Source organism: Choristoneura fumiferana, chromosome 13, assembly GCF_025370935.1.
Source record: "Choristoneura fumiferana chromosome 13, NRCan_CFum_1, whole genome shotgun sequence".
Classification (NCBI taxonomy): Eukaryota; Metazoa; Arthropoda; class Insecta; order Lepidoptera; family Tortricidae; genus Choristoneura; species Choristoneura fumiferana.
The window spans coordinates 7,423,287-7,438,093 of record NC_133484.1 but is presented as its reverse complement, the minus strand read 5'-3'; the positions used below and the strand labels follow the sequence as shown (position 1 = coordinate 7,438,093).

The following is a 14,807-nucleotide window of genomic DNA, read 5'->3' as shown; positions in this document are numbered from 1 at the left end:
AAGTGCCAGCTCTGGTATAGAATTACATTAATCTGACTAGATAGTTTGTAATAACTAAGAAAAAAATCTTAAAACTAAATTAGATTTAGAAATGGCCAACGTGGTATTGTCCCCAAAAGGCTGGCAGCGTTTCTTCGTTGAATAGGTAGCTAAGTATGCTAATTCTTGAAGAGAGATAGCTACTGGTTTTTGATCTCCAGTTGGGTCAACCAATCGATTTTGCAAATCATTTACGAGGCAAGGGCCCCATGTACCGGGGGTCCCGAAACAGACAAGCATAAAATTGTACATCGAACCGAGACTCGGTATTATTCTAATTTAATTAAAACATATTTAAGTACATGAAAATATAATCGAGCTGAATTCAATAATACTCACTTGGGCACTGGTCTACTGATACACACTTTCCTCCTCTCTCAGATAGTATGAATCCCTTTTTACAAACGCATTCGTTCAGTTTGCAGCTTGCAATGCAGGGTCCAGGGATCGGGTTTGCACAAGTTGATGGACATTGAGTAGCACACTCTACCCTTTCTGCATTTGGATCACTGCATGGTTGATTATTATTGGCTGTAAAGGACAGTTTTGACATGTGGTTTCATTTATATGTAACTTTAACAAAAATAAGGTTTGTACTCACGGCAGTCACTTGGGGAAATACAGCGCTTAATTGCATCGTTATACACATATCCATCTTTACAATCGCACCCATTGTATTGGCAAAACAGTGGTAGTGAAGAGCAGTTGTTTGGCTTGTTATAGTTGGAACAGTGATTACCACAGTTAATACCACATCCTGAAGTAGCGTTGAAGTCTCCACCACAGCTTGCTGTGCCACAAAATAAGATTATCAAGTTACTTACTGAACGATATTATTATACCTTGTTTATATAGTATATTAAACTTACGGCAGTCTTTTTGCGGAATGCAGACGCCGTTGCTATTTCTCAAATAATTTTCGGCACAAACACAACCACCTTTACAGGGACCAATAATTTCTGGACAAGCAACAGGGAAACCCAATTCATCGCATGATTTTGGGGCACATAGCCCTATTACACATGGAACCCAACGTTCGTTAAGGGGACACTGAGGAGCTGAAAATAAGATAAATTATATACATAAATCATCCCCAAGATACTTTTGATATGATTGTAGCAAGAGAGCAAATAATTTTGTCTTCACGTTGTAATAAATAACTCAAGACTTACTGTTTTGACATTCTTTCAGTTTAACGCATTTTCCATCACTTCTTCTTACCAATCCGTCTTCACATTTACAACCGGGACTACAAATATCTGTGCAAGCTCGGTCTGGACCATTGTTTTCACAAGTTGGCTCACAATGGGCTGAGCACGGATCGTATACTTCTTGTGCTGGGCATGATGGTTCAGCAGCTATTATAAAACATATATTAAATAGATATTATGCACAGATACTTAAAGATTAATTGAAAAAGACGTTGACTAATGAAACTCACAACAATCTTTGAGTTTGACGCATTTTCCATCTTTTCTTCGGACTAATCCATCACCACATTTACAACCGGGTTTGCAAATAGCGGTACATACTCGATTCGGTCCATTGTTTTCACATGTTGGCTCACAGTGTGCTGAGCAAGCATCAAATACTTCGTCACCAGAACATGTTAGTTGAGCTGAAAATAAGAATTCATTATTTTGTAGGCTGTACAGTTCAGTGATAGACACAATTTGCTCGATCAAAAAAAACTTACAGCACTCTTCGACTTTGACGCACTGACCATCTTTGCGTCTGACCAGTCCATCGATACATTTACAGCCGGGCTTACAAATACGAGTACAAGGTCTATAAGGACTGCTGTTTTCACAAGTTGGCTCACAATGAGCGGAGCAAGGGCTGTATACTTCAGTAGCATTTGAACACGTTGGTTGTGGCGCTGAAAACATTATTGAATTAAATCAGAAATCTGGATAATGACATAGTCGTAACCAACCTAGCAGATATAGGCGAATAAAGTACGTTTTATGGTTATATTATCAGACTTACAGCACTCTAGTGGTGGAACACATTTGCCATCCTTCCGTCTCACAGTGCCTGCTTCGCATACACATCCTGACTGACATTGGTAAGTACAAATTCTGTCTGGTTTGTCAAAGTTTTCACAAGTGTCCTGACAATGAGCAGAACATTCATTAAACTTCTCCCCAGCTGGACAAATGGGCTCTGAAAGAATGTTTTCACCATTTTTATTACATTAGCAGGTGGGTAGGACCTTGTTCAGGGTCCGCCCGGATTGCTACCACCATCTTGCTCGCTAATCCTGCCGTGAAGTAGCAGTGCTAGTACTATTGTGTTTCGGCGTAGAGAGTAAGACAGCCGGTGAAATTACTGGCACTTGAGGTATCCCATGGGCGTAGGTGATCTCTTACCATCAGGAGACCCACTTGCTCGTTTGCCATTCAGTCGAATAAAAAAAAATTAAGGAGATCTAAGTAAGTACTTTATTTATAGTATCCGTGGTTCTACCGAAATTATTGTATTTATTTTAAAAACCTTGTTTTGTAGAGATATTACTCACCACAGTTTTCTGGTTTAACACATCGCATGTTACGATCTCTAACAAAGCCGTCTTCACAGAAGCAGTCCTCGACGCATTGCCGTGTGCATACTTTGGGAGGGTTTTTATAATTATCGCAAGTAAGGGGACAAGCTGTTCCACAGTTCAGATATTTTTCATTTTGTCTGCAAACTGGTGGAGCTGGAGAGCAAATAAGGGATTCAGTTAGTTCTCTGATTTTCGTGGAGTTAGTTATACAAGGTCTCGTAAAAATAACAAAGTTAGTCGAAATACCAATGTTGTTTTTCTTTTTAATTTTCGCTATGTTTATCAAGGCACGAATCAGATCCCACAGTCCCAGATATGTTTTTTTTTAAATAAGCGGTTTGGGTGATTTGGTTCCAAATAAATTCCTCGAAAGAGTATCCCTATCCCGATTTATTAACAGAATTAATAATAAGAAGAACAGAAATGTTATCTTCCGTATTTCGTCCCAGAATTAATGTCACACCTTTTTATTCTTTCCTAATATTAGTAAGCACACGTTTTATCGAATTTTCATTATGTTTTAGAACATAACGGTGTTCACCAATGACAGGTACCGTTTGAACCGCAGTTACTGCATTAGCCCATTTGTTACCTGTATTGGATTTTTCTTGTTTTGTTTGTTTTTTTTTTATCCAAATACGTATTTACCTCTTGCTTTTAATTAACTTGAAATTTTTGTTCCTCTTATTATAAGTTCTGTGGGTTAACTTTAAAACCTCCTCAAGGATTGGTAATTATTTGAATGACAGCTTTTACATTACATTTTTGAAGTAGGTACTTACTGCATTGTTCAACTGGTACACATACTCCGCTGTCGTTCCTGAGAGTACCAGAGATACAGTCACAGGCAGTACGGCAGACAGTGGCACAGAGCCAGTCGCCGTTGGTGAAACGATTCGCGCAAGTGACTGGGCAGTAAGAAGCGCAGAGGTTAAGGGACTCATTGAGGCCCGTGCAATTTTTTGATGCTGTAAAACGACGTTTACTTACTTTTTTAGGCAAACAAAAAAATCATAATGTGTATAATTATTTATAAGCACGGAATAGAGAAAACGAGTGGAAATGTCAAAAGTCCCGTTTCGTGCCGAAACTAGTGTCTTCGGAACTGCTCATGTGCGCATTCATACACAACTTGAAATCTTAAAAATGATTATAGTCGCAGCTTCTATTCCAAAAAGTAATAGGTAATTTATGAACTGATAAGTAGCATAGTTAAAATTTTACTACAATAGTAAACCGTTAAGAGCCTATTGTAATGAAAATTAACATTGTTAACAAATATTTTTAACAAGTTAAAAAAGAACGTCTTTCCTGTTCCAGCGCCCCACGCTTTTACAATGAAATATTATAATTAAAAGCACATAGTTTACACTTCAGCTCAGAAATAGAGACAACTTGAACGATCCGTAATTTATTTTTTGTTTTACGTGCATTTATAAAAGCGTGTTTTTCTAGTGTTTTTTAAACTACTAATTTATTTTATACTTTTTGGTCTTTGGTTACGAATATTTTTAACATTTATTCATATATTTTAAGTAGGCGAATGAGCCCGCATCCTCTCCATCTCCGCCAGTCGTCTGTATTGAATGGTGTTTTATCTATCAGATTATTACGTGGCCTTTCTCACAAGTGCAAACACGACTATGATCCGATATTCCACCATGGAATGCCAGTGCCTATCTTCCGGCTTCATCATTAGACCTTGAAATCTAATCGTGATCAAAGTTCATTACAAGACTTTTTTAAGAAATCCAAAACAGCTATGATACGATTTTCTATCATGAAGTTCCAGTTCATATCTTCCGGCTCCATCATCAGATCAGTATGACAGTACCATATTATTGTATTGTCATCAGAACTACATACAGCTGCTTATTTTCATTACGCTACGACCCTTGGAAGATGGTTAAATTAGTTACCTTAGATTCCATTACATAGTTAGTTACTACAGGTCGACCTAATAAAAGCGTGTCAAAAAGCATCTAGATTCGACACGGCTGAATACTTGGCTATTCGAATTATCAAATTCCAATTTGACAACGAATTTGACGTAACTAAGCGTAGTTGAACTTATTTATGTTCAGTGTGTTTCGTTTACATGCAATTCCCTCTTTTTTTTCTATTTTGTAGCCACGCCATAAAGGAATGTGTGCATCCTAATAGTTAAGCATGTTCTTTTACAGCAGAAACGTCTACTGACTACTGACCCGAGTTAGGTTGTGGGTTTCCTGACGGTTTCTAGTGAGTATATATCGTATATGTGCAAGGGTTTTAAACCGTAAACATTTTTATTTTTCAGCTTTATAAACAAGGTTTACCATAAATAAACTCGTGATTCATGGATGTTCTAATGGAAAACTACTAAACAACAAGTTACCACCTTGACGCAATTAATTATCCACACCCATGGACAAATATTAAACACGGCTGTGGTTATTATTTAGTGGGTTGTTTTTTAACTTTATCAATTTATTTAATTAACTTACGACACTGCTCTGGCTTGACGCATGTTTTGTCTTCGAGGTTTCTTACGAAACCTGCCTTGCAGTTGCAACCAGGAACGCAGTTTGCTGTGCAGATTCGTTTGTTGTCTAGATAGTTGTCACAGTTATCTGGACAACTAGATCCGCATGATTGGTACTCTTCATTTGCTTGCAGACAAACTGGTTTATGAGCTGATAAAAACAATAAGTTTCTGTTAAAAATGTTTCTTAATACAAGCTTTTTTGCTGATTATACTAGCATTGTCATTCAACTTACACATGTAAACCAAATTTCAAGACAATCCGTCTACTAGAAGTGGGTCAAAAGAATTTGCAAGATTTGATCCAACAACAACAATCAGGGCAAGTTAAATAAGGCTTGTAAAAAGTAGACATTTCTATAAAAAAGGTATACAGGACAAGAATTTGGCCAGGATTAGGTAATACTAAATAGAATAGACATACTTTAGAAGTAATTAATGTACTTTGTTTGTCTACAAAGCTGTTCTACCTAAATAGGTAGCAAATGCAAAAGAAAATTGTCATGTTGAGTTCCATAATATTGTTTAAGTTTTCGAAAAAACTGGCACTAGCACAAGCATATTAAAGTGAAATTGTTTATATTATAGGAATGGAACATAAACTACTATGTCATTTGAAATCGATACCAAAGGAAGTGAAAAGGAAACAGAAATTGGCGTTTTGATTATTCAAGTTAATGAAATAGTAATAGAAACTTACGACACTGATTTGGTGGAATGCAAACGCCATACGCATTGCGAACGTAACCAGGAGCGCAGAAGCACCCTCGGATACAGACAGCGGGACATACGATGTCCGTCCTCTTGTAATCGTCGCAATTTCTGTCGTTGCAGCCTGATCCACAATCCGTTGCTACTTCATTTGGTTGAGTGCATACGGGCAAAGCTGAAGTGCAGAGCGTAAGAAGAAATATTACTAATAGGTAGTCTTAAAGTTTAGAACAATAGTCGTGACACTGAATTTTATGCTCTGATTTTGAAAAAACGTCACTTACGACATTTGTCTCTTGTAACACAATTTCCTTGGTCATCTTTACGATAGCCATCCTTGCAGAAGCAACCAGCGACGCATTGGTCCGTGCAGATTTGGTTCGGATTGTCGAGATCGGCGCAGCTTGGTTCACAAGCGGTTCCACATTCCTTGTATTCTTGGTTGGGTCCACATTGATTTTGCGGCACTAAAATGAAATTGTTATAATTGTTATTAGGTGCTTCGTTCACTTTGAAATTATGCTGCAATAAGACAGCATCACTGAAGTAAAGTTATTAATTTAGAGGTACATACCTGTTGGGCAAAACTCGCTTGGTACGCAAATGTTGCGTTTATTCCTCAAATACCCGGGTCTGCAGTCACAGCCTGGTTTGCAAGGCACTTTTCCAACAGGCTTGTAGAGCGTGTAGACCGACTCACAGGTTTGTGGGATAACTGACGCGCAATCCACAGCTACTTCGTTTATACCGCAACGAAGAGATGTAGCTGTGGGCATTTTTGAATGTTAGTAAAATTTACCCTTCATTTGGAATAATGCGAATAATGAGTCATGGTTAAGTTACAGAAATACGTTACTTTAACCTCCATTAATAAAAGCCTGGCTGCCGGTAACACACTGTTGTAGATGATAATGTTAAAATTAACGATGCTGATAGTAATATGGTGCGCACTAAGTAAGGTTGCAAAAATACGTGAACCTCGTAAATCCGTCACTCACTGTATTTCAACGCAAAATAAACTAAAAAACAAACCTTTGCATTTTTTTATTAATAGATAATTGAAGATTAGACTAGGAGACTCACGACAAAATTCTTTAGGTATGCAACGGCCTTTCTCGTTTCTGAGGAAACCATCCTTGCAAGCGCATGCAGGTATGCATACTGATATGATGCCCGGAGGACACTTAAAGCCAGGTTCCAATGTCTTGCAAGAATCCCTGGGGCACATAGAAGCACATCGCCAAACCTCGTTGACGGGGCATTTTTTAATAGCTGTGAAACATCAAACAGTTTTTTAAATGAATGATTTTTTTAAGAGAGCGCAGTATTCGCTAACATTACCTATAGTTTGGTGAAATTAGTAGTGCAACTAAAACTGTGTACCATTTTCAGAATAAATAAATAATGAGATGAGTTCTGTTCTTTCCTATCAGACTAGAAGACAACTTACGGCAATGGTTTTCAGGTATGCATTGTCCGAATGTGTTCCTCAAAAATCCCTTGTCGCAAATGCACCGAGGCTTGCAAGGTAACGGAATTGCTGGCAGCAGGCACTTGTAGTCTGGATTCTTAGACATGCATGTCTCATTCTGGCAAACGCTGGGGCAGGCTTCCCAATGTTCGAAAAGAGGACATTTACGAGCGGCTATAAGACATAAAAATGCAATGAGATAGTGGTAAAGTATTATTTTTTTTACAAGATTTATGTATGTTGCAAGTTGAATTTGACCCACTTTCAGTGGTCGAATTGACTTGAAATTTGGCATACTTATGTAAATCTGGTGACAATAAAATATTCTGGCAGTGACATCCTGGTGGTCCGGCCAAGATCGTCTCTGCAGGCCGGAACTCCTCAAGAGTATATGGCATCGACTTGAAATTTGATACGGAATCAGTCAGTCATTCAGTATGACAATGCAAGTACAGTACAATTGCACTAGTTGTGAGCGATCCGTTTAGTGAACGAACATGTAAAACTGTACTTGGTCCGAGATGTAGCAGTGTTTCGGCATTGAGTAAAATCATAAGGAAGTGATAATTTTCAAGAAACGTACATCTACTACTGAAGCATAGGTAGGTACTTACGGCATTGTTTTGGAGGTACGCAGACGCCAGTGCCATTATCATTGATTCTGACTCGCCCCTCATTGCATACGCAACCAGTGAAAGGCTTGCACAGGCTTTGTGGTCCAGTGACCATGTAGTTAGCACAAGTCTTCTGGCATTCAGAGCTGCCTCGTACAAAATGTTCTAGAGGACCGCAAGGATTGACTGTAAAGATAAAATTGATATGAAAAAAACACTTAAAAGTTAGTTTGTGTTTTAAGAACCAAAAGATCCCAATTTGGTATATGACATGTGCATGCTGCCTTAGTAAGGTGCAGTTGCACGATTGAAGCCCGATACGTGCTTTTTTTTTAAACGCCTTTATGTTTTCTCCCTGAATATGGCAATACCTAACAACCCACGCAGTGAACAGAGAAAACCGGAATATCGCTGGTATATTTTAACGATGACACATGCTTGCATAATGGTTTAATGAACTTATTATACCTAAAAGTTATCGCAAAAACAATAAGTTTTAACAGCAGGTTTTAATAAATATATTACCAGCCAACATTGAAGTTCATAGCACATAACATAAATTATCTCTCAGATAGTTACAATTTAAGAATAATCGTGACTAAAAATCGTGAAATACTCACAGCACTCATCCTGTCTGATACATTTTCCGGATTTGTCATCACGCAAGAATCCATCTTTGCACCTGCACTCGGGCTTGCAGCAGGCTTCTGGGCATTGGTACTTGGTCCAGAGGGTCGAACAGTTTTGTGAAGGGCATGGGTACGAGCATACTTCAAAGTATTCGTTGGGTCCGCATTTTGGTTGCACGTATGGTCCTGAAATAAATAGAAACAAAAGTTCATTGGCGAATTCTGTGCTGAAGTAATCATCGTCGGCATCATATTATGTACCTCTTGTGGCCACATGCCTTCACTCACAACAGAATGCGAGGGATTTAGGCACATAAGTGTTTTTAATAAGCATAGAGCGTGCGTGGTAACTATAGGAAGATTTATAGTTCTTAGTGAGTATATTTCTTCATACTTCTATAAAATGAAGAGGCCTTTACTCAGCCAACAGTCGGTGGATGTGGGCTGATTTGATTGATATATTATTTAAGATAATGAGCATCCACAAAAAAATATTATTACCATTCTTAATTAATAAGGTTCAGTACCCAAACAGTGTCTAATGGGACCTTTTTAATGTCGCTTCAATATCCGTCTGTCTGTCACAGGGCTGTATCTCAAAAATCATAATAGAAAGGTCGTTGAACTTCATATATACCTATGTGCATGTCAATTACCGCTACAAAAGCAAATAAAAAAAATGAAAGTTAAAAGATTTTAATCAATCAACATAAAATAACCTCAAACTGTTATCTTAGAAGCGGGCACTGCAAGTTCTGGATTTCTGGTAAATACGGCGGGGGATTTGTTAAAACATTATTTTGACAGATCTACAAATCATGGAACCCCTGGTGCGCGAGTTCGACTCACAATGTAACCATTTTTTTTCCAATTCATAAGTGATCTTATTACCCGTCATTAAATAAATTAGAGATTTTTAACAGCTTTTGAATGAACCTATGTTCAAACACAGAATTAAGAGCCATTTACGAAATATGCAAGTTCAAACTATCGAACACGTAAATTCGCTTCGCACGTGTGGCTTCCAATTTGCCAAAAATATAAATTTATGTAAACTAGATTTTACCACACCCACAGGCATAAATCAACTATATTTAATAGATCGTAAACTAAAAATTTAACTCCACTCCAGTAGATGTTTATTTAAATGTTACGTTACCTGATGGAAATGGACATTTTGGTGGTGGCCTTCTAGGTGTTGTAGCCGACACTTCAGCTCCCACCACCAACACGACTAGTAGTAGCAACATCGCGCAAGCGACTTAGTGTTCTTGTAATAACTTATCTACTTTATAACCTTGTTGTTTTTCAAGAATACATAACTCATAAGGATAAACAAGCATGTATGTAGAGAAACAAAAGAACCTCGCGTGTTTTTTCAACCGGTGTCATACTGTAGTCAAGTAGCAATAACTATGTAAGTATTTGCTCAGACAACAAATGTAACTCCAGTTGCCCATTAACATAATATTATGGTGATCACGAGAACACCTCTAGATACATTGTCATAATTAAATAGGGTCCTGTCAAAAGCAGCTAATAACCTTAACTACTATTTACTTAAGTAGCGCTTGATGCAATATCTATAATTATGCTTCTGACGACATCGTGAGAATTGCGGGAAACCGGTGGATGCAAGTGGTGAGTTGTCGTTCATTGTGGCGATCTAAGGGCAAGGTATTTATTCAGCAGTGGACGTCTTCCGGCTGATGATGATGATGAAATGCAGAACCAACGTGAGTTGACCTCACATTAATATGGTTAAGCATATCCAATAGAGTTCAGCTTGGGTTGGGGTGTGTTAAGGGCGCCGCGTGTTTGGTTCTCTTGGCCCTCTTAAAAGAGATTGTCGGCGAATACAGGGTGAACACAGGACATCTCCTTAAAGTAGAAGAAACTTAGTATCGGGACTCCGATTTTGTGTTCGGACGGTGCTTTATTCAGGCACCGTAAATAAACTGAGTGTCACCATAGCCAGGACTCTCATTCAAAATTTACGCGCACCTGTCTCCGTCCAAGCCATCCAGCGCAGTTTCTTTTGGAATTACCTGAACTGCTTCATCGGCCACTCCGCTAGCGTTATGTTTGACCACACTGACAACTTAACACACGCCACCACGCCAACAGCCACTTTACGCACGTCCCACAGATCGCCGACCTCTGGCCCTACCTTTAAGCTGGTGCCAAGAGTGGAGTCTACTGTCCGTTAGTGATTATAGATAACAATAAAGCCGTTGAAAAGTTACCAACCCATCATGCGGTAGAAAAGCAAAATGGGATAAAACTCGCAGAAAAGCCACCCGTCTAGATAAATTAATAGAGATAAGCCCACAACCACAGGTATTTTATTCGGTAACTTTGTAAGGTGCTAGGCAGTCAAAACAATAGCTTACTGAGAAAAATCTAAATTCACGTGAAAGAAACGGGCACAGCTAGTAAAAAATAAAAATATAATAATATTATATAAGTGTTACCTGGTGGTGGTGATGGCTTATAAGGTGTAGTAGCATATACGGCTCCCACCATCAACACAAGAAGTAGTACAAACATCGCAACCTCGTCTGAGTATTTTTGTAATAAGCAATGCACTTTATAGCCTTAATGTTTTTTCAAAAATATTAGCTTGTAAGCATAAAAATATGTTATTCACATAAAGCAACAAAAGAGCTTGATGTTTTTTCTGCGATATGTACTACGTAGGGATAGCGTGAATATTTACACAGAGGACCTCGGCTTGCGAAATGTGGAAAATTTCGCCATACTTGTAGCTGAATATCTTACCGCAAAGGCGTCAAGCCTGCACTTCCTGGCAAGAGAGCTCAAAAAGAGGAAGCTATTCAAGTACTGCTGGTAAAGTAAAAAACTATACAGTAATGGAATTTCATACAATTTCCCAAGTTATTTTTATTTCTTTTTATTTGTGGCATTCTATCAGAAGGTCGCGTAATATATTTGCAACAGTCAGGCGGACATTTCCGAGCATATTGGAGAAAAATACATGTCCATTATTTTCTGGTAAGTACCTAATCTAACTGATGGATTAATTAGAGCGTTTTAGGAAATTATCCCATTCAGACGTAAGGTTGGAATGTTAATGATTAATGAACTATTAACATTTTACCTTCTCCACTACCAAGTTGTAGCGGGGGCGTGATAGTGGATAAGTTAGGTTTATTTACCTTCACAAAATAATTTGAACTAAATTTGTTGGAAATTTGATGAAAATCTACGTTTTAGTTTTTTGCTCGTATTACAGGCCACACCCGGTATTACGTAGGTAATGCAAAATCATAAAAGATTCCTTAAAGTTACCTGGACATTCAGTTGGAAGAATGCATTTGCCGCTATCATCACTCTTGATGTAACCTGGTTTGCACTCACATCCCACGGTTGGGCCAAGCTTTGTACATACTGGCAAGGCATTTGGACTGGCGCATGTCGACGGACATGGAAACGGATTAGCCTTTATAACAGCATTCGGATCTCCGTTACAAGTTGCATTTGTTTCTGCAAAAAAAGAAGATAATTTTAATATTTATGGGACTAGTAGCGTTTACCCGCGGCTTCGCACGCGTAAATCATTTAGATACAGCAGTTGAATTGAAATTCCGGGATTTTATTAAATTCTCGTGGGAATTCCCTAAAATTACATCGTGGCTTTCATTGACGTTAAATTAAAACACCCATGCCAAATTTCAAGACTCTAAACCCAGCGGTTGTTATTTCGAGATTTTATCCATATCCCGTGGGAATATCGGGATAAACAGTAGCCTATGTGTTAGTCCAGATATCCAGATATCTACATACCAAATTTCATGACTCTAAGCCCAGCGGTTATAAGGAGTTTTGGCCAAATTTTGTGCCGCTGAGTATATTTTGAAATGATTTGAAAACACCTCGTGTAACAATGTGTAGACATGTAAGCTAACACTGGAGCAACATATTTGTACAAGTTTACAAGCCAGACAGTTGTTGGATAAATACGATACGATATTTTGTGCATAATGAAAGTTAGCTTGATGCCATATACTTATCTCGATCTTTAGTCACGCTCGTTAATAAAAAGAATTTTAACTGACGTTGTATACTTACGTGGGCATTCTTCTATTTGGACACATTTTCCTCCCCTTGCTGATAATATGTATCCAGGTTTACATTCACAACCGTCTATAACGCAGATTCGAGGGCATACCTTGGCATTAGGTACTTCACAGGTCGGTCTGCATGTTTCAGCGGAAGCACATTTATTTCTGATTGCGTTGGGGTCTGGACAACTTTTACTGGTAGCTGTAAATTATGAAAATTACAGAAAAAAAACCTTACGAAATAAGAAGACTAGGGGGCTGTTTCACCACCCATTGTTTAATTTTTTCTGACGGATAAATTTAATCGATGGCTGGTGAAACATGGGGTAGGTTACAGTAAAAAGTTCTAATTAGTCCGTCAGTTAGATTATCAGAACATATTGGACACGTATTTTTTCTTTTTTCAATTAAACAAAAGATTATAAATATATATTATACTTTATTATATATACTTTTTAAAGTTATACTTTTTAGTACGGCGTGACGTCACGGGCCCCGCTCCCGAACGAGTTTTTTTTAACCAAAGACCCAACAATCAAGGAATCTATGTAAGAAGAAGAAGATAAGGAAATGACTGACTGACTTACTGACTGACTGAACTACTTACACTAGCACCTTAAAATTTTGCTGTTTTTACTTTGAGGACTTATTTTAGGAAATTCAATCTCTAAAATGGTGAAATGAGAGATGAAGTGGCGTATAAAAAAGTTTTTGATAAAAAATAACTGACTATACTTTTCACCCAATCTACATTTGCATGCCACATTTCAAGTCGATGCCATTAACCGTTGAAGAGTTCCGTCCTGTGGAGACTTTCCTGGCTGGACTACCAGGATGTCACTACCAAATGATTGTATTGTTACGCAATTTACATAAATATACCAAATTTCAAGTCAGTCCAACCACTGAAAGTTGGTCGAATTTAACTTACAAGATTTGATTACAGACAGATAGACAGGCAGGCAGATAGACAGACAGACAGACAACCAGACAGGTGAAACGAGTGGCGTTCATTGGGTCAATTCCAGGATAGGCAGCGCTAGGTTGCGTCGTAGTACCAAACTTCAAGTCAATCCGATCGTTAGAAGTGGGAACAAACAGAATTTGAAGACAGCTTACATAACTTTCATACTTATGAACATTGAAAGTTAATTAAACACTTTTAAAAATAATACAAAAAATATCTCCCCGGACCAAGATTCGCTACAATAAACCCGCGACGAATAGTCTATATTACCATTAAAATGCAAGATTAAATATTATACCTACATAATATTGGTATGATAAGTGTACTCGTAAGTATAAGCGATTTTTTAACAGAATGAAGATTCGAACTTAAACCAGTTTCTAAGCAATTTACCAACAAAAGTATTTATCTGCGTATTTAGCAATTTCATAGATGTAATTCTGAAAACTGCTATTTTCGATACCGCCCAGCGCAACCCTCTCACTATTTGACTGTCAGTTTACACCGAGTGCTTTTAGACGAGTGCTTAGAGACGGATTTTATATCTAGGGAAGCGTGACGCACGTAGAGTTTGCAATAATATTGGTACTGAATAGAGTTAGTTCGCGGTATCAATACCGAGAAATTCGGGAAATTTGGAGACTTGAGAAAAAAATTGTGTTTCAAATATTAACAAAATTTGTTCAGTAGCTGGCGTGAAAGAGTGAAAGCAGCCTTCCTTTTTTAAATTTTCGTTTCTCCTCATTCTGGATCATATACTTATACTTTGGATTATTATTTTTTCAGTTTCACGAAGCTCGTATACCAGAATAATATAGTTCATTGTAAGTTGATTTCATTTTGTTTATTTTAATTTAAGTTGACATTTTTGGTGTAATTTAATTTTCCTTAATAAATAATTATTCTTTATACAAAAACTATGCAAGTGTTATTTAATTACCTGGAACTGGTGGTGGTTTACCAGGTGTGGTAGCAGACACGGCTCCTACCGCCAACACAAGTAGTAGTACAAACATCGCAACCGCGTCTGAGTATTTTTGTAATAAAACAATGTACTTTATAGCCTTGATGTTTTTTCAAGAATTAGCTCGTAAACGTAAATATGTTATTCACATTAAGAAACAAAAGAACTATGTTTTTTCTGCAATATATACCACGTAGAGATAGCGTCATTATTTACTCAGATGCCAAAGTTTGGTTTAGTAAGGTTTTATCGTAT

General features: G+C 37.7%; 1 protein-coding gene across 4 annotated transcripts in view; it reads right to left on the bottom strand.

The window, feature by feature from the left end:
• The window catches only part of LOC141433969 (zonadhesin-like), a 28,782-nt gene extending 14,133 nt beyond the window's left edge, over positions 1-14,649 (bottom strand). Inside the window, exons 1-20 of one of the 4 annotated variants that reach the window (XM_074096142.1) lie at positions 14,529-14,649; positions 12,629-12,823; positions 11,849-12,043; positions 8,528-8,722; positions 7,908-8,093; positions 7,273-7,467; positions 6,906-7,094; positions 6,397-6,588; positions 6,107-6,289; positions 5,812-5,997; positions 5,074-5,262; positions 3,370-3,555; positions 2,561-2,740; positions 2,029-2,205; positions 1,736-1,918; positions 1,481-1,657; positions 1,212-1,397; positions 909-1,097; positions 641-829; positions 379-570 (exon numbers count right to left, since the gene is read on the bottom strand). In XM_074096142.1, coding sequence (XP_073952243.1) covers positions 379-570; positions 641-829; positions 909-1,097; positions 1,212-1,397; positions 1,481-1,657; positions 1,736-1,918; positions 2,029-2,205; positions 2,561-2,740; positions 3,370-3,555; positions 5,074-5,262; positions 5,812-5,997; positions 6,107-6,289; positions 6,397-6,588; positions 6,906-7,094; positions 7,273-7,467; positions 7,908-8,093; positions 8,528-8,722; positions 11,849-12,043; positions 12,629-12,823; positions 14,529-14,604 — 3,640 coding nt within the window. In that variant the 5' untranslated portion in view covers positions 14,605-14,649. Of the gene's footprint in view, positions 1-378; positions 571-640; positions 830-908; positions 1,098-1,211; positions 1,398-1,480; positions 1,658-1,735; positions 1,919-2,028; positions 2,206-2,560; positions 2,741-3,369; positions 3,556-5,073; positions 5,263-5,811; positions 5,998-6,106; positions 6,290-6,396; positions 6,589-6,905; positions 7,095-7,272; positions 7,468-7,907; positions 8,094-8,527; positions 8,723-9,695; positions 9,802-11,848; positions 12,044-12,628; positions 12,824-14,528 lie in introns of those variants that run through there. The other 3 variants (XM_074096141.1, XM_074096144.1, XM_074096143.1) reach the window with 3 other exon arrangements.
• Positions 14,650-14,807: the final 158 nt, after the last annotated feature.